This window comes from Hemibagrus wyckioides, linkage group LG04 (genome assembly GCF_019097595.1).
Source record: "Hemibagrus wyckioides isolate EC202008001 linkage group LG04, SWU_Hwy_1.0, whole genome shotgun sequence".
Taxonomy (NCBI): domain Eukaryota; kingdom Metazoa; phylum Chordata; class Actinopteri; order Siluriformes; family Bagridae; genus Hemibagrus; species Hemibagrus wyckioides.
The window spans coordinates 31,686,199-31,710,922 of NC_080713.1; the positions used below are offsets into that span (position 1 = coordinate 31,686,199).

The 24,724-nt window shown below is 41.3% G+C and overlaps 1 protein-coding gene across 1 annotated transcript in view; it reads right to left on the reverse strand.

Annotated features, from left to right (window-relative positions):
* slc27a2a (solute carrier family 27 member 2a) overlaps positions 1 to 21,681 on the reverse strand; it is a 32,561-nt gene extending 10,880 nt beyond the window's left edge. The window contains exon 1 of the mRNA XM_058388445.1: positions 21,084 to 21,681. Coding sequence (XP_058244428.1) covers positions 21,084 to 21,558 — 475 coding nt within the window. The 5' untranslated portion in view covers positions 21,559 to 21,681. The remainder of the gene's footprint in view (positions 1 to 21,083) is intronic.
* Positions 21,682 to 24,724: the final 3,043 nt, after the last annotated feature.

A 24,724-nucleotide genomic window follows, 5' to 3' on the forward strand; every position in this document is an offset into this window, starting at 1 on the left:
TGGACACACTGAGACTCAACACACACTGAGACTGGACACACTGAGACTCGACACACAATGAGACTGGACACACTGAGACTGGACACACTGAGACTCGACACACAATGAGACTGGACACACTGAGACTGGACACACTGAGAATGGACACACTGAGACTCGACACACAATGAGACTCGACACACTGAGACTGGACACACAGACTCAACACAATGAGACTCGACACACACTGAGACTGGACACAATGAGACTGGACACACTGAGACTGCACACACTGAGACTTGACACACAATGAGATTGGACACACAAAGACTCGACACAATGAGACTGGACACACACTGAGACTGGACACACTGAGACTGGACACACTGAGACTCGACACACAATGAGTCTGGACACACTGAGACTGGACACACTGAGACTCAAAACACAGAGACTGGACAATGAGACTGGACACACTGAGACTGGACACACAATGAGACTGGACACACTGAGACTGGACACACAATGAGACTGGACACACTGAGACTGGACACACTGAGACTGGACACACTGAGACTCGACACACAATGAGACTGGACACACTGAGACTGGACACACAATGAGACTGGACACACTGAGACTGGACACACTGAGACTCGACACACACTGAGACTGGACACACACTGAGACTGGACACACACTGAGACTGGACACACTGAGACTCAACACACAATGAGACTCGACACACACTGAGACTGGACACACTGAGACTCGACACACAATGAGATTGGACACACTAAGACTTGACACAATGAGACTGGACACACTGAGACTCGACACACAATGAGACTGGACACACTGAGACTGGACACACAATGAGAATGGACACACTGAGACTGGACACACAATGAGACTGGACACACTGAGACTGGACACACAATGAGACTGGACACACTGAGACTGGACACACAATGAGACTGGACACACTGAGACTGGACACACTGAGACTCGACACACAATGAGACTCGACACACACTGAGACTGGACACACTGAGACTGGACACACTGAGACTCAACACACAATGAGACTCGACACACACTGAGACTGGACACACTGAGACTCGACACACTGAGACTGGACACACAATGAGAATGGTCACACTGAGACTGGACACAATGAGACTGGACACACTGAGACTGGACACACAATGAGATTGGACACACAAAGACTTGACACAATGAGACTGGACACACTGAGACTGGACACTGAGACTCGACACACTGAGACTGGACACAATGAGACTGGACACACTGAGACTGGACACACTGAGACTTGACACACAATGAGATTGGACACACAAAGACTCGACACACTGAGACTGGACACACTGAGACTCGACACACAATGAGTCTGGACACACTGAGACTCAACACACAATGAGTCTGGACACACTGAGACTCGACACACAATGAGTCTGGACACACTGAGACTCAACACACAATGAGTCTGGACACACTGAGACTGGACACACACTGAGACTGGACACACTGAGACTCGACACATTGAGACTCGACACACAATGAGTCTGGACACACTGAGACTGGACACACTGAGACTCGACACACAATGAGTCTGGACACACTGAGACTGGACACACTGAGACTCGACACACTGAGACTCGACACACAATGAGTCTGGACACACTGAGACTGGACACACTGAGACTCGACACACAATGAGTCTGGACACACTGAGACTGGACACACTGAGACTCAACACACAATGAGACTCGACACACACTGAGACTGGACACACTGAGACTCGACACACAATGAGATTGGACACACTAAGACTTGACACAATGAGACTGGACACACTGAGACTCGACACACAATGAGACTGGACACACTGAGACTGGACACACAATGAGAATGGACACACTGAGACTGGACACACAATGAGACTGGACACACTGAGACTGGACACACAATGAGACTGGACACACTGAGACTGGACACACTGAGACTCGACACACAATGAGACTCGACACACACTGAGACTGGACACACTGAGACTGGACACACTGAGACTCAACACACAATGAGACTCGACACACACTGAGACTGGACACACTGAGACTCGACACACTGAGACTGGACACACAATGAGAATGGTCACACTGAGACTGGACACAATGAGACTGGACACACTGAGACTGGACACACAATGAGATTGGACACACAAAGACTCGACACAATGAGACTGGACACACTGAGACTGGACACACACTGAGACTGGACACACTGAGACTGGACACACTGAGACTCGACACACAATGAGTCTGGACACACTGAGACTCAACACACAATGAGTCTGGACACACTGAGACTGGACACACACTGAGACTGGACACACTGAGACTCGACACACTGAGACTCGACACACAATGAGTCTGGACACACTGAGACTCAACACACAATGAGTCTGGACACACTGAGACTCGACACACAATGAGTCTGGACACACTGAGACTGGACACACTGAGACTCGACACACAATGAGACTCGACACACACTGAGACTGGACACACTGAGACTGGACACACTGAGACTCGACACACAATGAGTCTGGACACACTGAGACTCGACACACAATGAGTCTGGACACACTGAGACTGGACACACTGAGACTCGACACACAATGAGTCTGGACACACTGAGACTGGACACACAGACTGGACACACTGAGACTCGACACACAATGAGTCTGGACACACTGAGACTGGACACACTGAGACTGGACACACTGAGACTCGACACACAATGAGTCTGGACACACTGAGACTGGACACACTGAGACTTGACACACAATGAGTCTGGACACACTGAGACTGGACACACTGAGACTCAACACACAATGAGACTCGACACACACTGAGACTGGACACACAATGAGATTGGACACACTAAGACTTGACACAATGAGACTGGACACACTGAGACTCGACACACAATGAGACTGGACACACTGAGACTCGACACACAATGAGAATGGACACACTGAGACTGGACACACAATGAGACTGGACACACTGAGACTGGACACACTGAGACTGGACACACTGAGACTCGACACACAATGAGACTGGACACACAATGAGACTGGACACACTGAGACTGGACACAATGAGATTGGACACACAAAGACTCGACACAATGAGACTGGACACACTGAGACTGGACACACACTGAGACTGGACACACTGAGACTGGACACACAGACTTGACACACAATGAGTCTGGACACACTGAGACTGGACACACTGAGACTTGACACACAATGAGACTGACACACTGAGACTGGACACACTGAGACTGGACACACTGAGACTGGACACACTGAGACTCGACACACAATGAGTCTGGACACACTGAGTCTGGACACACTGAGACTGGACACACTGAGACTCAAAACACAGAGACTGGACAATGAGACTGGACACACTGAGACTCAACACACACTGAGACTGGACACACTGAGACTCGACACACAATGAGACTGGACACACTGAGACTGGACACACAATGAGACTGGACACACTGAGACTGGACACACTGAGACTCGACACACAATGAGAATGGACACACTGAGATTGGACACACTGAGACTGGACACACTGAGACTCAACACACAATGAGACTCGACACACACTGAGACTGGACACACTAAGACTGGACACACTGAGACTTGACACACAATGAGATTGGACACACAAAGACTCGACACAATGAGACTGGACACACTGAGACTGGACACACACTGAGACTGGACACACTGAGACTCGACACACTGAGACTCGACACACAATGAGTCTGGACACACTGAGACTCAACACACAATGAGTCTGGACACACTGAGACTCAACACACACTGAGACTGGACACACTGAGACTGGACACACTGAGACTCGACACACAATGAGTCTGGACACACTGAGACTCAACACACAATGAGTCTGGACACACTGAGACTGGACACACTGAGACTCGACACACAATGAGTCTGGACACACAGACTGGACACACTGAGACTCGACACACAATGAGTCTGGACACACAGACTGGACACACTGAGACTCGACACACAATGAGTCTGGACACACTGAGACTGGACACACTGAGACTGGACACACTGAGACTCAACACACAATGAGACTCGACACACAATGAGACTGGACACACTGAGACTGGACACACAATGAGATTGGACACACTAAGACTTGACACAATGAGACTGGACACACTGAGACTCGACACACAATGAGACTGGACACACTGAGACTGGACACACTGAGACTCGACACACAATGAGTCTGGACACACTGAGATTGGACACACTGAGACTCGACACACAATGAGTCTGGACACACTGAGATTGGACACACAATGAGATTGGACACACTAAGACTTGACACAATGAGACTGGACACACTGAGACTCGACACACACTGAGACTGGACACACTGAGACTGGACACACTGAGACTCGACACACAATGAGTCTGGACACACTGAGATTGGACACACTGAGACTCGACACACAATGAGTCTGGACACACTGAGACTGGACACACTGAGACTCGACACACAATGAGTCTGGACACACTGAGACTGGACACACTGAGACTGGACACACTGAGACTCAACACACAATGAGACTCGACACACAATGAGACTGGACACACTGAGACTGGACACACAATGAGATTGGACACACTAAGACTTGACACAATGAGACTGGACACACTGAGACTCGACACACAATGAGACTGGACACACAGACTCGACACACACTGAGACTGGACACACTGAGACTGGACACACTGAGACTCGACACACAATGAGTCTGGACACACTGAGACTGGACACACAATGAGACTGGACACACAATGAGACTGGACACACTGAGACTCGACACACTGAGACTCGACACACAATGAGACTGGACACACTGAGACTCGACACACAATGAGACTGGACACACTGAGACTCGACACACAATGAGACTGGACACACAATGAGACTGGACACACTGAGACTCGACACACAATGAGACTCGACACACTGAGACTCGACACACTGAGACTGGACACACAATGAGACTGGACACACAATGAGACTGGACACACTGAGACTGGACACACTGAGACTGGACACACAATGAGACTGGACACACTGAGACTGGACACACAATGAGACTGGACACACAATGAGACTGGACACACTGAGACTGGACACACAATGAGACTGGACACACTGAGACTGGACACACAATGAGACTGGACAAACTCAGACTCCACACACTGATTTTGTTTATATTGTTGAGTTAAAACACAGATTAGCATGAGATTAATCTCATTAATATGCATGAAGCTCATGTTGTAGCTCCACCCCTTCTGTTCTTTAAAGATGAAATGATTTATTTCTAGATTCTACACCTTTCACATTTGCTGTGTTTTTTAAATATAAAAAGGGCATGTAATTTCAGAACACACACACACACACACACACACACACACTGTACAACATGCTGAATGACTCTCGAGTGTTATTACAAGTGTAGTTTGTAAATTCCTTATATTCATAAAAAGATCTTAACACACCTAATAAAAACTGCCTTGTAAGGTTTTACCCTGGGGTTTTGTTGCCTGTGTTATGATTCTTTAATCTAATTTCTCCTACACACACACACACACACTTCCGGTCACTGACCTACATTTTATGATGGAGGTCATAAGGTTTTTATTGCATGCATGTGGGTGAAGAGTTCACAATTTCACAATGACAAGGGTTCACTGTTTCACAACTGGATTAGACAAAATAAAAACTTGCGCATTACAGACTCATCACTTATTACAGAGTACAGGCTTGTCTTCTGAGGCACTGACCAATCACAGGCTTGTCTTCTGAGGCACTGACCAATCACAGGCTTGTCTTCTGAGGCACTGGCCAATCACAGGCTTGTCTTTTGAGGCATTGACCAATCACAGGCTTGTCTTTTGAGGCATTGACCAATCACAGGCTTGTCTTTTGAGGCATTGACCAATCACAGGCTTGTCTTTTGAGGCATTGACCAATCACAGGCTTGTCTTCTGAGACACTGACCAATCACAGGCTTGTCTTCTGAGGCACTGACCAATCACAGGCCTGTCTGCTAAGGCACTGACCAATCACAGGCTTGTTGGATGAGGCACTGACCAATCACCAGCCTGTCTGCTGCACATGCTAACCAGTTACACACCATTCTGTTGTATACAACAACCAATCACAGACAGTTCTGTGGCATGCAATGACCAATCACCAACCTGTCTGCTAAGGCACTGACCACTGTTGTATTATAAAGTGTATGTGTGTCATTATAAAGAGTGTGTGTGAGAGTCATTATGAAAATTATAATAAAGTGTGTGTGTGATTATAGTGTTTGTGTGTGTGTGATTATAGTGTTTGTGTGTGTGATTATAAAGTGTGTGTGTGATTATAAAGTGTGTGTGTGATTATAGTGTTTGTGTGTGTGATTATAAAGTGTGTGTGTGATTATAAAGTGTGTGTGATTATAAAGTGTGTGTGTGATTATGAAGTGTGTGTGTGATTATAAAGTGTGTGTGTGATTATAAAGTGTATGTGTGTCATTATAAAGTGTGTGTGTGTGATTATAAAGTGTGTGTGTGTCATTATAAAGTATGAGTGATTATAAAGTGTGTGTGTGATTATAAAGTGTGTGTGTGATTATAAAGTGTGTGTGTGTGATTATAAAGTGTGTGTGTGATTATAAAGTGTGTGTGTGATTATAAAGTGTGTGTGTGATTATAAAGTGTATGTGTGTCATTATAAAGAGTGTGTGTGAGTGTCATTATGAAAATTATAATAGTGTGTGTGTGATTATAAAGTGTCTGTGTGATTATAAAGTGTGTCTGTGTGATTATAAAGTGTGTGTGTGATTATAGTGTTTGTGTGATTATAAAGTGTGTGTGTGTGATTATAAAGTGTGTGTGATTATAGTGTTTGTGTGTGTGTGATTATAAAGTGTGTGTGTGATTATAAAGTGTGTGTGTGATTATAGTGTTTGTGTGTGTGTGATTATAAAGTGTGTGTGTGATTATAAAGTGTGTGTGTGATTATAGTGTTTGTGTGATTATAAAGTGTGTCTGTGTGATTATAAAGTGTGTGTGTGATTATAAAGTGTGTGTGTGATTATAGTGTTTGTGTGTGTGTGATTAGTGTTTGTGTGTGTGTGATTATAAAGTGTGTGTGTGATTATAAAGTGTGTGTGTGATTATAAAGTGTGTGTGTGATTATAGTGTTTGTGTGTGTGTGATTATAAAGTGTGTGTGTGATTATAGTGTTTGTGTGTGTGTGATTATAAAGTGTGTGTGTGATTATAGTGTTTGTGTGTGTGTGATTATAAAGTGTGTCTGTGTGATTATAAAGTGTGTGTGTGATTATAGTGTTTGTGTGTGTGTGATTATAAAGTGTGTGTGTGATTATAAAGTGTGTGTGTGATTATAGTGTTTGTGTGATTATAAAGTGTGTCTGTGTGATTATAAAGTGTGTCTGTGTGATTATAAAGTGTGTGTGTGATTATAAAGTGTGTGTGTGATTATAGTGTTTGTGTGTGTGATTATAGTGTTTGTGTGTGTGTGATTATAAAGTGTGTGTGTGATTATAAAGTGTGTGTGTGATTATAAAGTGTGTGTGTGATTATAGTGTTTGTGTGATTATAAAGTGTGTCTGTGTGATTATAAAGTGTGTGTGTGATTATAAAGTGTGTGTGTGATTATAGTGTTTGTGTGATTATAAAGTGTGTCTGTGTGATTATAAAGTGTGTGTGTGATTATAGTGTTTGTGTGTGTGTGATTATAAAGTGTGTGTGTGATTATAAAGTGTGTGTGTGATTATAGTGTTTGTGTGATTATAAAGTGTGTCTGTGTGATTATAAAGTGTGTGTGTGATTATAAAGTGTGTGTGTGATTATAGTGTTTGTGTGTGTGATTATAGTGTTTGTGTGTGTGTGATTATGAAGTGTGTGTGTGATTATAAAGTGTGTGTGTGATTATAGTGTTTGTGTGTGTGTGATTATAAAGTGTGTGTGTGATTATAAAGTGTGTGTGTGTGATTATAAAGTGTGTGTGTGATTATAAAGTGTGTGTGATTATAGTGTTTGTGTGTGTGTGTGATTATAAAGTGTGTGTGTGATTATAGTGTTTGTGTGTGTGTGATTATAGTGTTTGTGTGTGTGTGATTATAAAGTGTGTGTGTGATTATAGTGTTTGTGTGTGTGTGATTATAAAGTGTGTGTGTGATTATAAAGTGTGTGTGTGAATATAAAGTGTGTGTGATTATAGTGTTTGTGTGTGTGTGTGATTATAAAGTGTGTGTGTGATTATAGTGTTTGTGTGTGTGTGATTATAGTGTTTGTGTGTGTGTGATTATAAAGTGTGTGTGTGATTATAGTGTTTGTGTGTGTGTGATTATAAAGTGTGTGTGTGATTATAAAGTGTGTGTGTGATTATAAAGTGTGTGTGATTATAGTGTTTGTGTGTGTGTGTGATTATAAAGTGTGTGTGTGATTATAGTGTTTGTGTGTGTGTGATTAAAGTGTGTGTGTGATTACAAAGTGTATGTGTGTGATTATAAAGTGTGTGTGTCATTATAAAGAGTGTGTGTGATTATAAAGAGTGTGTGTGAGTGTCATTATGAAAATTATAATAAAGTGTGTGTGATTATAAAGTGTGTGTAATTATAAAGTGTGTGTGTGATTAGTGTGTGTGTGATTATAAAGTGTGTGTGTGTGATTATAAAGTGTGTGTGTGTGATTATAATTACACACTTTATAATCACACACACACACTTTATAATCACACACACACTTTATAATTACACATACTTTAAAATCACACACACACACTAATCACACACACACACACACTTTATAATTACACACACTTTATAATCACACACACACTTTATAATCACACACACTTTATAACCACACACACACTTTATAATCACACACACACTCTATAATCACACACATACACACACTTTATAATTACACATACTTTAAAATCACACACACACACTTTATAATTACACACACACTTTATAATCACATACACACACTTTATAATTACACACACACTTTATAATCACACACACACTTTATAATTACACACACAGTCTATAATCACACACACACTTTATAATTACACACACACTTTATAATCATATACACACACTTTATAATCACACACACACTTTATAATTACACACACACTCTATAATTACACACACACTTTATAATCACATACACACACTTTATAATCATATACACACACTTTATAATTACACACACACTTTATAATTACACACACACTTTATAATCATATACACACACTTTATAATCACACACACACTTTATAATTACACACACACTCTATAATTACACACACACTTTATAATCACATACACACACTTTATAATCATATACACACACTTTATAATTACACACACACTTTATAATCACATACACACACTTTATAAAGTGTGTGTGATTATAAAGTATGTGTAATTATAAAGTGTGTGTGTGTGATTATAAAGTGTGTGTGTGATTAGTGTGTGTGTGTGATTATAAAGTGTGTGTAATTATAAAGTGTGTGTGTGTGATTAGTGTGTGTGTGTGATTAGTGTGTGTGTGATTAGTGTGTGTGTGTGTGATTATAAAGTATGTGTAATTATAAAGTGTGTGTGATTATAAAGTGTGTGTAATTATAAAGTGTGTGTGATTATAAAGTGTGTGTAATTATAAAGTGTGTGTGATTATAAAGTGTGTGTGATTATAAAGTGTGTGTGTGGTTATAAAGTGTGTGTGATTATAAAGTGTGTGTGTGATTATAAAGTGTGTGTAATTATAAAGTGTGTGTGTGTGATGAGTGTGTGTGTGTGATTAGTGTGTGTGTGATTAGTGTGTGTGTGATTATAAAGTATGTGTAATTATAAAGTGTGTGTGATTATAAAGTGTGTGTAATTATAAAGTGTGTGTGATTATAAAGTGTGTGTGATTATAAAGTGTGTGTGATTATAAAGTGTGTGTGGTTATAAAGTGTGTGTGATTATAAAGTGTGTGTAATTATAAAGTGTGTGTGATTATAAAGTGTGTGTGATTATAAAGTGTGTGTGATTATAAAGTGTGTGTAATTATAAAGTGTGTGTGTGGTTATAAAGTGTGTGTGATTATAAAGTGTGTGTGATTATAAAGTGTGTGTAATTATAAAGTGTGTGTGATTATAAAGTGTGTGTGATTATAAAGTGTGTGTGATTATAAAGTGTGTGTGATTATAAAGTGTGTGTAATTATAAAGTGTGTGTGGTTATAAAGTGTGTGTAATTATAAAGTGTGTGTAATTATAAAGTGTGTGTGATTATAAAGTGTGTGTGATTATAAAGTGTGTGTGATTATAAAGTGTGTGTAATTATAAAGTGTGTGTGATTATAAAGTGTGTGTGATTATAAAGTGTGTGTGTGATTATAAAGTGTGTGTAATTATAAAGTGTGTGTGTGATTATAAAGTGTGTGTGATTATAAAGTGTGTGTGATTATAAAGTGTGTGTGTGATTATAAAGTGTGTGTGATTATAAAGTGTGTGTGATTATAAAGTGTGTGTGATTATAAAGTGTGTGTGTGATTATAAAGTGTGTGTGATTATAAAGTGTGTGTGTGATTATAAAGTGTGTGTGTGATTATAAAGTGTGTGTAATTATAAAGTGTGTGTGTGATTATAAAGTGTGTGTGATTATAAAGTGTGTGTGTGATTATAAAGTGTGTGTAATTATAAAGTGTGTGTGTGATTATAAAGTGTGTGTAATTATAAAGTGTGTGTGTGATTATAAAGAGTGTGTGTGATTATAAAGTGTGTGTGATTATAAAGTGTGTGTGATTATAAAGTGTGTGTGATTATAAAGTGTGTGTAATTATAAAGTGTGTGTGATTATAAAGTGTGTGTGTGATTATAAAGAGTGTGTGTGATTATAAAGTGTGTGTGATTATAAAGTGTGTGTGTGATTATAAAGAGTGTGTGTGATTATAAAGTGTGTGTGATTATAAAGTGTGTGTGATTATAAAGTGTGTGTAATTATAAAGTGTGTGTGATTATAAAGTGTGTGTGTGATTATAAAGTGTGTGTGATTATAAAGTGTGTGTGTGATTATAAAGTGTGTGTGTGATTATAAAGTGTGTGTGATTATAAAGTGTGTGTGATTATAAAGTGTGTGTGATTATAAAGTGTGTGTAATTATAAAGTGTGTGTGATTATAAAGTGTGTGTGTGATTATAAAGTGTGTGTGATTATAAAGTGTGTGTGTGATTATAAAGTGTGTGTGATTATAAAGTGTGTGTGTGATTATAAAGTGTGTGTGTGATTATAAAGTGTGTGTGTGATTATAAAGTGTGTGTGATTATAAAGTGTGTGTGTGATTATAAAGTGTGTGTAATTATAAAGTGTGTGTGTGATTATAAAGAGTGTGTGTGATTATAAAGTGTGTGTAATTATAAAGTGTGTGTGATTATAAAGTGTGTGTGTGATTATAAAGTGTGTGTGATTATAAAGTGTGTGTGTGATTATAAAGTGTGTGTAATTATAAAGTGTGTGTGTGATTATAAAGTGTGTGTGATTATAAAGTGTGTGTGATTATAAAGTGTGTGTGTGATTATAAAGTGTGTGTGATTATAAAGTGTGTGTAATTATAAAGTGTGTGTGATTATAAAGTGTGTGTGTGATTATAAAGTGTGTGTAATTATAAAGTGTGTGTGTGATTATAAAGTGTGTGTGATTATAAAGTGTGTGTGATTATAAAGTGTGTGTGTGATTATAAAGTGTGTGTGATTATAAAGTGTGTGTGTGATTATAAAGTGTGTGTGATTATAAAGTGTGTGTGTGATTATAAAGTGTGTGTGATTATAAAGTGTGTGTGTGATTATAAAGTGTGTGTGATTATAAAGTGTGTGTAATTATAAAGTGTGTGTGTGATTATAAAGTGTGTGTGATTATAAAGTGTGTGTGTAATTATAAAGTGTGTGTGATTATAAAGTGTGTGTGTGATTATAAAGTGTGTGTGATTATAAAGTGTGTGTAATTATAAAGTGTGTGTGATTATAAAGTGTGTGTGTGATTATAAAGTGTGTGTGATTATAAAGTGTGTGTGTGATTATAAAGTGTGTGTGATTATAAAGTGTGTGTGTGATTATAAAGTGTGTGTAATTATAAAGTGTGTGTGATTATAAAGTGTGTGTGTGATTATAAAGTGTGTGTAATTATAAAGTGTGTGTGTGATTATAAAGTGTGTGTGATTATAAAGTGTGTGTGTAATTATAAAGTGTGTGTGATTATAAAGTGTGTGTGATTATAAAGTGTGTGTGATTATAAAGTGTGTGTGTGATTATAAAGTGTGTGTGTGATTATAAAGTGTGTGTGATTATAAAGTGTGTGTGATTATAAAGTGTGTGTGTGATTATAAAGTGTGTGTGTGATTATAAAGTGTGTGTAATTATAAAGTGTGTGTGTGATTATAAAGTGTGTGTGTAATTATAAAGTGTGTGTGATTATAAAGTGTGTGTGTAATTATAAAGTGTGTGTGTGATTATAAAGTGTGTGTGATTATAAAGTGTGTGTGATTATAAAGTGTGTGTGTGATTATAAAGTGTGTGTGATTATAAAGTGTGTGTGTGATTATAAAGTGTGTGTGATTATAAAGTGTGTGTGTGATTATAAAGTGTGTGTGTGATTATAAAGTGTGTGTGATTATAAAGTGTGTGTGATTATAAAGTGTGTGTGTGATTATAAAGTGTGTGTGATTATAAAGTGTGTGTGTGATTATAAAGTGTGTGTGATTATAAAGTGTGTGTGTGATTATAAAGTGTGTGTGTGATTATAAAGTGTGTGTGTGATTATAAAGTGTGTGTGTGATTATAAAGTGTGTGTGATTATAAAGTGTGTGTGTGATTATAAAGTGTGTGTGTGATTATAAAGTGTGTGTGTGATTATAAAGTGTGTGTGTGATTATAAAGTGTGTGTAATTATAAAGTGTGTGTGTGATTATAAAGTGTGTGTGATTATAAAGTGTGTGTAATTATAAAGTGTGTGTAATTATAAAGTGTGTGTGTGATTATAAAGTGTGTGTGTGATTATAAAGTGTGTGTGATTATAAAGTGTGTGTGTGATTATAAAGTGTGTGTGATTATAAAGTGTGTGTGTGATTATAAAGTGTGTGTAATTATAAAGTGTGTGTGTGATTATAAAGAGTGTGTGTGATTATAAAGTGTGTGTGATTATAAAGTGTGTGTGTGATTATAAAGTGTGTGTAATTATAAAGTGTGTGTGTGATTATAAAGTGTGTGTGATTATAAAGTGTGTGTGTGATTATAAAGTGTGTGTGTGATTATAAAGTGTGTGTAATTATAAAGTGTGTGTGTGATTATAAAGTGTGTGTGATTATAAAGTGTGTGTGATTATAAAGTGTGTGTGTGATTATAAAGTGTGTGTGATTATAAAGTGTGTGTGATTATAAAGTGTGTGTGTGATTATAAAGTGTGTGTGTGATTATAAAGTGTGTGTGATTATAAAGTGTGTGTGATTATAAAGTGTGTGTAATTATAAAGTGTGTGTGATTATAAAGTGTGTGTGATTATAAAGTGTGTGTGATTATAAAGTGTGTGTGTGATTATAAAGTGTGTGTGATTATAAAGTGTGTGTGATTATAAAGTGTGTGTGTGATTATAAAGTGTGTGTGATTATAAAGTGTGTGTAATTATAAAGTGTGTGTGATTATAAAGTGTGTGTGTGATTATAAAGTGTGTGTGTGATTATAAAGCGTGTGTGATTATAAAGTGTGTGTGATTATAAAGTGTGTGTGTGATTATAAAGTGTGTGATTATAAAGTGTGTGTGTAATTATAAAGTGTGTGTGATTATAAAGTGTGTGTGTGATTATAAAGTGTGTGTGTGATTATAAAGTGTGTGTGTGATTATAAAGTGTGTGTGATTATAAAGTGTGTGTAATTATAAAGTGTGTGTGTGATTATAAAGTGTGTGTAATTATAAAGTGTGTGTGTGATTATAAAGTGTGTGTGATTATAAAGTGTGTGTGTGATTATAAAGAGTGTGTGATTATAAAGTGTGTGTGTGATTATAAAGTGTGTGTGTGATTATAAAGTGTGTGTGATTATAAAGTGTGTGTAATTATAAAGTGTGTGTGTGATTATAAAGTGTGTGTAATTATAAAGTGTGTGTGTGATTATAAAGTGTGTGTGATTATAAAGTGTGTGTGTGATTATAAAGTGTGTGTGTGATTATAAAGTGTGTGTGATTATAAAGTGTGTGTAATTATAAAGTGTGTGTGATTATAAAGTGTGTGTGTGATTATAAAGTGTGTGTGATTATAAAGTGTGTGTGATTATAAAGTGTGTGTAATTATAAAGTGTGTGTGATTATAAAGTGTGTGTGATTATAAAGTGTGTGTGATTATAAAGTGTGTGTGTGATTATAAAGTGTGTGTGATTATAAAGTGTGTGTGATTATAAAGTGTGTGTGTGATTATAAAGAGTGTGTGTGATTATAAAGTGTGTGTGAGATTATAAAGTGTGTGTGTGATTATAAAGTGTGTGTGATTATAAAGTGTGTGTGATTATAAAGTGTGTGTGATTATAAAGTGTGTGTGAGATTATAAAGTGTGTGTGTGATTATAAAGTGTGTGTGAGATTATAAAGTGTGTGTGTGATTATAAAGTGTGTGTGATTATAAAGTGTGTGTGAGATTATAAAGTGTGTGTGTGATTATAAAGTGTGTGTGTGATTATAAAGTGTGTGTGAGATTATAAAGTGTGTGTGTGATTATAAAGTGTGTGTGATTATAAAGTGTGTGTGATTATAAAGTGTGTGTGAGATTATAAAGTGTGTGTGATTATAAAGTGTGTGTAATTATAAAGTGTGTGTGAGATTATAAAGTGTGTGTGATTATAAAGTGTGTGTGATTATAAAGTGTGTGTGTGATTATAAAGTGTGTGTGATTATAAAGTGTGTGTGATTATAAAGAGTGTGTGTGATTATAAAGTGTGTGTGATTATAAAGTGTGTGTGTAATTATAAAGTGTGTGTGTGATTATAAAGTGTGTGTGATTATAAAGTGTGTGTGATTATAAAGTGTGTGTGATTATAAAGTGTGTGTGATTATAAAGTGTGTGTGTGATTATAAAGAGTGTGTGTGTGTGTGTTAGCGTTCTAATGCAAAGCCGCTGTTGTTGCTTAACTCCCTAAAATTCTTCATGACTCATGAGGTCATGTGATCTCGACCAACACAGATGGAAAAAGAAAAGCGAGGGAGGAGCAAGAGAAGAAAAGAGAGAAGAATGCAGGAACAATGAGGAGGTTCTAATCATACACAGAGCTGAGGAAATTTAACTGAAGTTATTCAGCAGGTAAAAATCTGATCCTCTTCACACTGAGAACAATCCTGAGGTTCAGGTAGGCCACAGAGCAGACAACCCTCTGCAGATACTGAGCTCCTCCACCATCACACCTGAACCTACTGAGCTCCTCCTCCTCTAACACACCTGAACCTACTGAGCTCCTCCTCTAACACACCTGAACCTACTGAGCTCCTCCTCCTCTAACACACGTGAACCTACTGAGCTCCTCCACCATCACACCTGAACCTACTGAGCTCCTCCACCATCACACCTGAACCTACTGAGCTCCTCCTCCTCTAACACACCTGAACCTACTGAGCTCCTCCTCTAACACACCTGAACCTACTGAGCTCCTCCTCCTCTAACACACGTGAACCTACTGAGCTCCTCCACCATCACACCTGAACCTACTGAGCTCCTCCACCATCACACCTGAACCTACTGAGCTCCTCCTCCTCTAACACACCTGAACCTACTGAGCTCCTCCTCTAACACACCTGAACCTACTGAGCTCCTCCTCCTCTAACACACGTGAACCTACTGAGCTCCTCCACCATCACACCTGAACCTACTGAGCTCCTCCACCATCACACCTGAACCTACTGAGCTCCTCCTCCTCTAACACACCTGAACCTACTGAGCTCCTCCTCTAACACACCTGAACCTACTGAGCTCCTCCTCCTCTAACACACCTGAACCTACTGAGCTCCTCCTCTAACACACCTGAACCTACTGAGCTCCTCCTCCTCTAACACACCTGAACCTACTGAGCTCCTCCTCTAACACACCTGAACCTACTGAGCTCCTCCTCTAACACACCTGAACCTACTGAGCTCCTCCTCTAACACACCTGAACCTACTGAGCTCCTCCTCCTCTAACACACGTGAACCTACTGAGCTCCTCCACCATCACACCTGAACCTACTGAGCTCCTCCACCATCACACCTGAACCTACTGAGCTCCTCCTCCTCTAACACACCTGAACCTACTGAGCTCCTCCTCTAACACACCTGAACCTACTGAGCTCCTCCTCCTCTAACACACCTGAACCTACTGAGCTCCTCCTCTAACACACCTGAACCTACTGAGCTCCTCCTCCTCTAACACACCTGAACCTACTGAGCTCCTCCTCTAACACACCTGAACCTACTGAGCTCCTCCTCTAACACACCTGAACCTACTGAGCTCCTCCTCCTCTAACACACCTGAACCTACTGAGCTCCTCCTCCTCTAACACACCTGAACCTACTGAGCTCCTCCTCTAACACACCTGAACCTACTGAGCTCCTCCTCTAACACACCTGAACCTACTGAGCTCCTCCTCCTCTAACACACGTGAACCTACTGAGCTCCTCCACCATCACACCTGAACCTACTGAGCTCCTCCACCATCACACCTGAACCTACTGAGCTCCTCCTCCTCTAACACACCTGAACCTACTGAGCTCCTCCTCTAACACACCTGAACCTACTGAGCTCCTCCTCCTCTAACACACCTGAACCTACTGAGCTCCTCCTCTAACACACCTGAACCTACTGAGCTCCTCCTCCTCTAACACACCTGAACCTACTGAGCTCCTCCTCTAACACACCTGAACCTACTGAGCTCCTCCTCTAACACACCTGAACCTACTGAGCTCCTCCTCTAACACACCTGAACCTACTGAGCTCCTCCTCTAACACACCTGAACCTACTGAGCTCCTCCTCTAACACACCTGAACCTACTGAGCTCCTCCTCTAACACACCTGAACCTACTGAGCTCCTCCTCCTCTAACACACCTGAACCTACTGAGCTCCTCCTCCTCTAACACACCTGAACCTACTGAGCTCCTCCTCTAACACACCTGAACCTACTGAGCTCCTCCTCCTCTAACACACCTGAACCTACTGAGCTCCTCCTCTAACACACCTGAACCTACTGAGCTCCTCCTCCTCTAACACACCTGAACCTACTGAGCTCCTCCTCTAACACACCTGAACCTACTGAGCTCCTCCTCCTCTAACACACCTGAACCTACTGAGCTCCTCCTCCTCTAACACACGTGAACCTACTGAGCTCCTCCTCCTCTAACACACCTGAACCTACTGAGCTCCTCCACCATCACACCTGAACCTACTGAGCTCCTCCTCCTCTAACACACCTGAACCTACTGAGCTCCTCCTCCTCTAACACACCTGAACCTACTGAGCTCCTCCTCTAACACACCTGAACCTACTGAGCTCCTCCTCCTCTAACACACCTGAACCTACTGAGCTCCTCCTCTAACACACCTGAACCTACTGAGCTCCTCCTCTAACACACCTGAACCTACTGAGCTCCTCCTCTAACACACCTGAACCTACTGAGCTCCTCCTCCTCTAACACACCTGAACCTACTGAGCTCCTCCTCCTCTAACACACCTGAACCTACTGAGCTCCTCCTCTAACACACCTGAACCTACTGAGCTCCTCCTCTAACACACCTGAACCTACTGAGCTCCTCCTCCTCTAACACACGTGAACCTACTGAGCTCCTCCACCATCACACCTGAACCTACTGAGCTCCTCCTCTAACACACCTGAACCTACTGAGCTCCTCCTCTAACACACCTGAACCTACTGAGCTCCTCCACCATCACACCTGAACCTACTGAGCTCCTCCTCCTCTAACACACCTGAACCTACTGAGCTCCTCCTCTAACACACCTGAACCTACTGAGCTCCTCCTCCTCTAACACACCTGAACCTACTGAGCTCCTCCTCTAACACACCTGAACCTACTGAGCTCCTCCTCCTCTAACACACCTGAACCTACTGAGCTCCTCCTCTAACACACCTGAACCTACTGAGCTCCTCCTCTAACACACCTGAACCTACTGAGCTCCTCCTCTAACACACCTGAACCTACTGAGCTCCTCCTCTAACACACCTGAACCTACTGAGCTCCTCCTCTAACACACCTGAACCTACTGAGCTCCTCCTCTAACACACCTGAACCTACTGAGCTCCTCCTCCTCTAACACACCTGAACCTACTGAGCTCCTCCTCCTCTAACACACCTGAACCTACTGAGCTCCTCCTCTAACACACCTGAACCTACTGAGCTCCTCCTCCTCTAACACACCTGAACCTACTGAGCTCCTCCTCTAACACACCTGAACCTACTGAGCTCCTCCTCCTCTAACACACCTGAACCTACTGAGCTCCTCCTCCTCTAACACACCTGAACCTACTGAGCTCCTCCTCCTCTAACACACCTGAACCTACTGAGCTCCTCCACCATCACACCTGAACCTACTGAGCTCCTCCTCCTCTAACACACCTGAACCTACTGAGCTCCTCCTCCTCTAACACACCTGAACCTACTGAGCTCCTCCTCTAACACACCTGAACCTACTGAGCTCCTCCTCCTCTAACACACCTGAACCTACTGAGCTCCTCCTCCTCTAACACACGTGAACCTACTGAGCTCCTCCTCCTCTAACACACCTGAACCTACTGAGCTCCTCCTCTAACACACCTGAACCTACTGAGCTCCTCCTCCTCTAACACACCTGAACCTACTGAGCTCCTCCTCCTCTAACACACCTGAACCTACTGAGCTCCTCCTCTAATGCACCTGAACCTACTGAGCTCCTCCTCCTCTAACACACCTGAACCTACTGAGCTCCTCCTCCTCTAACACACCTGAACCTACTGAGCTCCTCCTCTAACACACCTGAACCTACTGAGCTCCTCGTCTAATGCACCTGAACCTACTGAGCTCCTCCTCCTCTAACACACCTGAACCTACTGAGCTCCTCCACCATCACACCTGAACCTACTGAGCTCCTCCACCATCACACCTGAACCTACTGAGCTCCTCCTCTAATGCACCTGAACCTACTGAGCTCCCCAGGAGTGGATTAAATCATCTAACCGTTTTTCATTACCACACACACTAACAAACCGCTGATTCTATCGCTCTTCTCACTCTTCTTCATCGATCACCAAAGTTATCTGTGGTGCCATGGTCCATTCTGCCTTTACATGTGGAAATGGATTTGTGATCTTCAGACCAGAAGCTCATATTCATGGTAAAAAAAATCTAAGATCTAGAATCAGAATGCACTCGGTTTCTTACACATTCCAGTGTCTGATGCCAGGTGAGATTGTGCCCAGACAACACCCTGTGACATGAAACTACCACGAGGAACAACCGTTACATTAAGTAGTCTTTATTTGTCACATATACATTACTGCACAGTGAAATTCTTTCTTTCTTCACATTTCTTATCCTTGGAGGTTGGGGTCAGAACACAGGGTCAACCATGATGCAGCGGCCCTGGACCAGAGAGGGTTAAGGGCCTTGCTCAAGGGCCCAACGGTGGCAGTGCCAGGGCTCGAACCCCCGATCTTCTGGTCAACGACCCAGAGTCTTACCACTTGAGACACCACCACCCAGCTTCTTCCTACAACTCACTGCTAGGTCACCGCTAGTGCTGTAAACGCTGACTAGTTGAGAAACTGAGTTCTCTGAAACTGAGTTCTCGACAATCAGCCATCTTTAGCCAGGGGTTCAGACACTATGAATACAAAGTGGAAAAAACACTCACAAAACAAAACAATCCCCTCGGCAAACTTACTTCACCTGAGATTCAGACAGGAAAATTTCTTTCAAATCAACTTGTGATTGATATGAAGAAGAAGAAGAAGAAGAAGAACACGTAAGAACACGGGTAATAAGAACATGAACATACTCGTGTGTGAGTGTGTGTGTTTCAGTTAATTAGAGATAAATAAAATGTTCCCTGTACTGATTAATACTCTGTAGGTTACTGATCTCAGTATGGTTTCAGAACAGCATCTCTGTGAGTTTCTCCATCATCTCCACTAAATCTACAGCATAAACCTTCACCATTTCCTCTGCATCTCCAAACTGACAGAACCACAAGTTAATGACCAACTGATGATGATGAACCTCAGGTGTGTTTACAGTGAAATGATTTTAATAGAATGTAAAATCACTTCATAACTCATGCTCAGTAAACCAACCACATGGTTACAGGAACTCATATAACACTCGTAAAATATTCTATTTATAAAGATTTGAAAAAAAGTCACATTCTTGCTAAAGCTAAAATCCCTAAAGCGGTGTTTCCAGTTAAACCAGCAGAGCATAAAAACCTGAAGAATAAAAATATGTTTACATTTACATTACATTTCTTTACATTTCAGGATTTTATTATTATTATTATTATTATTATTATTATTAGGTAATGTTTAATGGCATGAGCTCCAGTTGCCTGAACACACTGTTAGCATGCCTCACAAAAAGATAGAAATAATGAAGAATCTGAAACATTTTCTTCATTTTAATCTTATTTCCAATTTTAAATAAAAAAAAGTCGTCTTGGATCTCACGTCATAAACAAAAAACTTTTGAAAATAAACGATTACAAATATATATATATATATATATAAGGATTTTAGAATTACAGTGTAAACAATAATAATAAAACTATAATAAAACTAAGATGCACGGGTAAATTGATCATTCAGATCATTTCAGTAATAACTTTTGGACACAAGTGTGTGTGTGTGTGTGTGTGTGTGTGAGGGTTAGTTTACCTGCCCCAGCGATGAGGGTTTTTGCCCCGCAGCAGGTGAAGCAGTGCAGCAGGGACTTGGTGCGGATGTTGGAGTTGAGGAGCGCAGCGGTGCAGCCCAGTTTGCAGAGTCCGAGCCAGATCCAGACGAAGTTCGGTTCGTTCCCGAGGAACAGAGCCACCGTGTCTCCTTCCTGCAGCTCGGTGTGATGGAGCAGAGCTCTCGCCGCTTTACTGCTCAGTTTATCCGCCTCGCTGTAGGAGTACGAGCGACCTTCAAACACCAGGAACTTCTTCTCGGGATGGTTCTTCACCGAGTCTAGGAAGCGGTCCAGGATGGTGTAGCACGGAGTGGAGCCGCGGAACTTCCTCATCCTCATGGCTATTCTCACTCCCTGCAGCACGAACAGCACGTCGTACACTGCGTACGGAAAACACACATGGATGAGGAGCGGAAGCAGCAACAACACCGCGAACACCGCGTACAAGACCGACATGGTGACCGGAACAGTGACCCAAACACCTGCTCACGCGCTGGGAGTCTAACACACAGCAGTCTGAGACAGACACACAAACACACACACACACACACAGAGGGGTCTGAAACTTCCTGTGGAATGTCCGATCTGGTCATTACTATCCAATGGACACGAGGGGCGGGGAAGAAATGGAACAGCAAGATAACGTCAACAAAATTCCCTGGAAAGTCAGTTATGGAAAGCCAAAAGGATCTCACACAGTGAACTTTCGTGTGGAGTAAAAAAAAGTTGCTTTCGCATCAGAACACACACGTGACTGGAGTTACTGATACACTAATGTTAAATAATCTCCAAGAACATCAGCCCAGGTGTTTTATTCCACATACACCACAGCAGTGTAGCAACAAACACTACTTATTTATTTCTTTAAAAAACGACACATCATTTATCTTATCACTACAGTTAATGTGGTGCAACATCTGAGACACAAAAACTTGGAGACTAATCTAAATATTTCAAAAAGAGTTTGTTCAGAATTTCACTTCAGCTGACATTACCTTTGCCATGGCTTGAGCTAGACGCAGCTACAGCTATCGATCCCGTTGCCGTGATTTCACCCATGGCAGTGTTAGCTGATGTACTTAGCTGGTGGTCCTCCTGCTGTGAATCGTCATTCCAAAATCAACCAGATGAAGATTCAGCAGCTGAATCTCCCTTAAGGAGACCACATCTCCCCATCCTGAGTCACAGAGGATGTAAAGTTTCAGGAGGATATTTCCATGCTCCTACACCTACCCAGAGGAACCCCAGAACATTTCAAGCTGCACTCACATCTCACATTTCAGTTTACTCACATCTCACTTCCTTACACACATTTTAGCAGACTGATTCGCTGCTTAGTGAATGCCGAGGAGACAAGCCAAGTTTGTGGAGGTCAAAATATTTTGGCATAAAACAGAAACCAACTCCGGCTGAAAATTCTACAGCACTTTTTTATAAAAGTTACTCCTCAAGATCACTCCACAGAATGTCTCACATTCTCACAGAGAGACAGAGAGAGAGAGAGAGAGACGGTAAGAAGAGAGTTAAGAAGAGAGTTAACGGTGGTTTATACAGTGCGTCCACTCTGGTTTAAAATCATCATTAAAACCATGTACACTTCTCCATGGGGTGTCCACCCTCCCACTCAGGTTCTTCTTATTTAAAACTTTCACACACACTCTGTAGAGCAGCTTCCCCGACACTGACCCAAAGTCCATCTCCCCTTCACCCCGGCACTCCAGGAGGGGGCCTGCACACCCGTCGAGGTCAGGAGAGATGTCCAGCTGGGGAAAAAGGCCCATCTTCTGCAGGACCAGTCTCTGTGTGTTGGTAGTCTATTAGCTGAACATGGTCCTCTGATGTTAGTGCAGATTTCCAGCGGTGTAGGAGCTGATTGACAACACACAGGGACCACAGTCCCATACGCGCTGCCAGGTCCTCTGCTGCTCTCCATGCTAAGTCTCTGGATAAACTGTAGACGGAAGGCTGCAGCTCTGCTGGAAAGCTGGACCAGCCCCTGTCCTCCTACTTCTTTGGGCAGATGGAGAACAGTCTGTGGAATCCAGTGGAGATTGTCTCAGAAGAAGTCCACCAGCAGGGCCTGCATGCTCGCTGGCAGGTTTGGCATCAGATCGAAGCATGCCAGCTTGTACCAGAGGGATGATGTGGCAAAGTTTGCCCCCTGTAGGACATCTTTGGGATCAGCTGCTTCCACCTGCTCAGTTTTTATTTAAAAACTCATTGTTCCCCAGGTAGACACCAAAGTATTTAAAACCAACTCTTTTGCACGCTAAGCCTCCTGGAAGTGAAGGTTGCCCACCTCCCCACTTAACTAAAATGGGTTCACTTTTTGCCCAGTTAACCTTGGCAGAGGATAAAATCTGGAAGTCCTTTAAAATATCAGTTAAAACATTCACATCTTTCCATGCAGTCAGTGGCGGCTGGTGATAAAAAAAATTTGGGGTGGTGCAAACAAACTTCAAATCAAACCGTTAGTAATACAGGACAGGACTGTAGCCATTTATCAGGTGATTCTATTGAAAAAGTCAACTGTTAAAGTTAACTGTCAACTGTGGATTCATTATCAGTAATGAAGTAATGAAGGCAATCATTAAAAACACAGACACACACACACTGGAAAGTTGCCTAATCACGTGACTGCTGCTGAATTTGCAGATTGGGTCGATCTGCTCCAAGCTCCTTAATTCTTTTCTTCATCTGAATTCCTTGTGAAAAGGTATTGTTGTAAAGATACAACCAAATTTTCTTTCATCTCGAGATATTTTGCTTGCTTCCACATTAATCAGTACCTGACCGTTAACTAACCATCTGCTGAGTGGTAATGAGACTCGTTGAGAATGGTCCAATCACATGAGACCAAACATATAAAAACAATATATGAATACTGAACAAAAGTGGGCGGGTCCAGGGAGCAGAGTGCTTCACCCCGTAGAAAATTTTAAACAAGCCTAATTTTTAATCAGAGCTCAGCACAGCAAACTGTGTGCAGTTATCATAACTACCGTCCATCTCCCTGGCCACTTGCTCAGAGAGCTTTGGCAGGTCCATGAGGAAACTCTCCTCCACCACCTGTGCCCCTGATCACTTACTGCTGTACAGCTTTGAGTAGAAGCTTACTGTCTGCTTGTGAATGTGGGCTCCAATAAGAGATCCCCTGGTTCTGTTCACACAGAATGTATGAATGTTTTCTGTCCATTCTTTTGCTCTAAACTGAATTCCATTCATTAAAAAATGTAGAGAAAATAAACAGAGGGTAAACACATAAAACACAAAACACATTCTATAGGTCATCAAAGTTTTCCCAAATTACATTGGTGATTAGTTTCTTAAGGCGATATAACTCAACATGAATAAATGCTCCTTCCATTCTTAAATGTTTGACGTCAAGGATAAATTGTCCACTTGGTAGTTCTTAAAAATATCTTCTTCTGGGTAAACAACATCTAACTGGTCTTCCTGTGAACACTGTATCTGACATGCGGTCATCACTCTACTTTGTCTGCGTTCACATCTTTTTCTCTTTCTTGGTACTTTAAATATAGGTCCATCCTCCATCTCGACGTCTCCCCCCTCCCCCCTGTGCTGGTGTAGTGACCGATGGTGTGTTTCTGAGCAGTAGCTC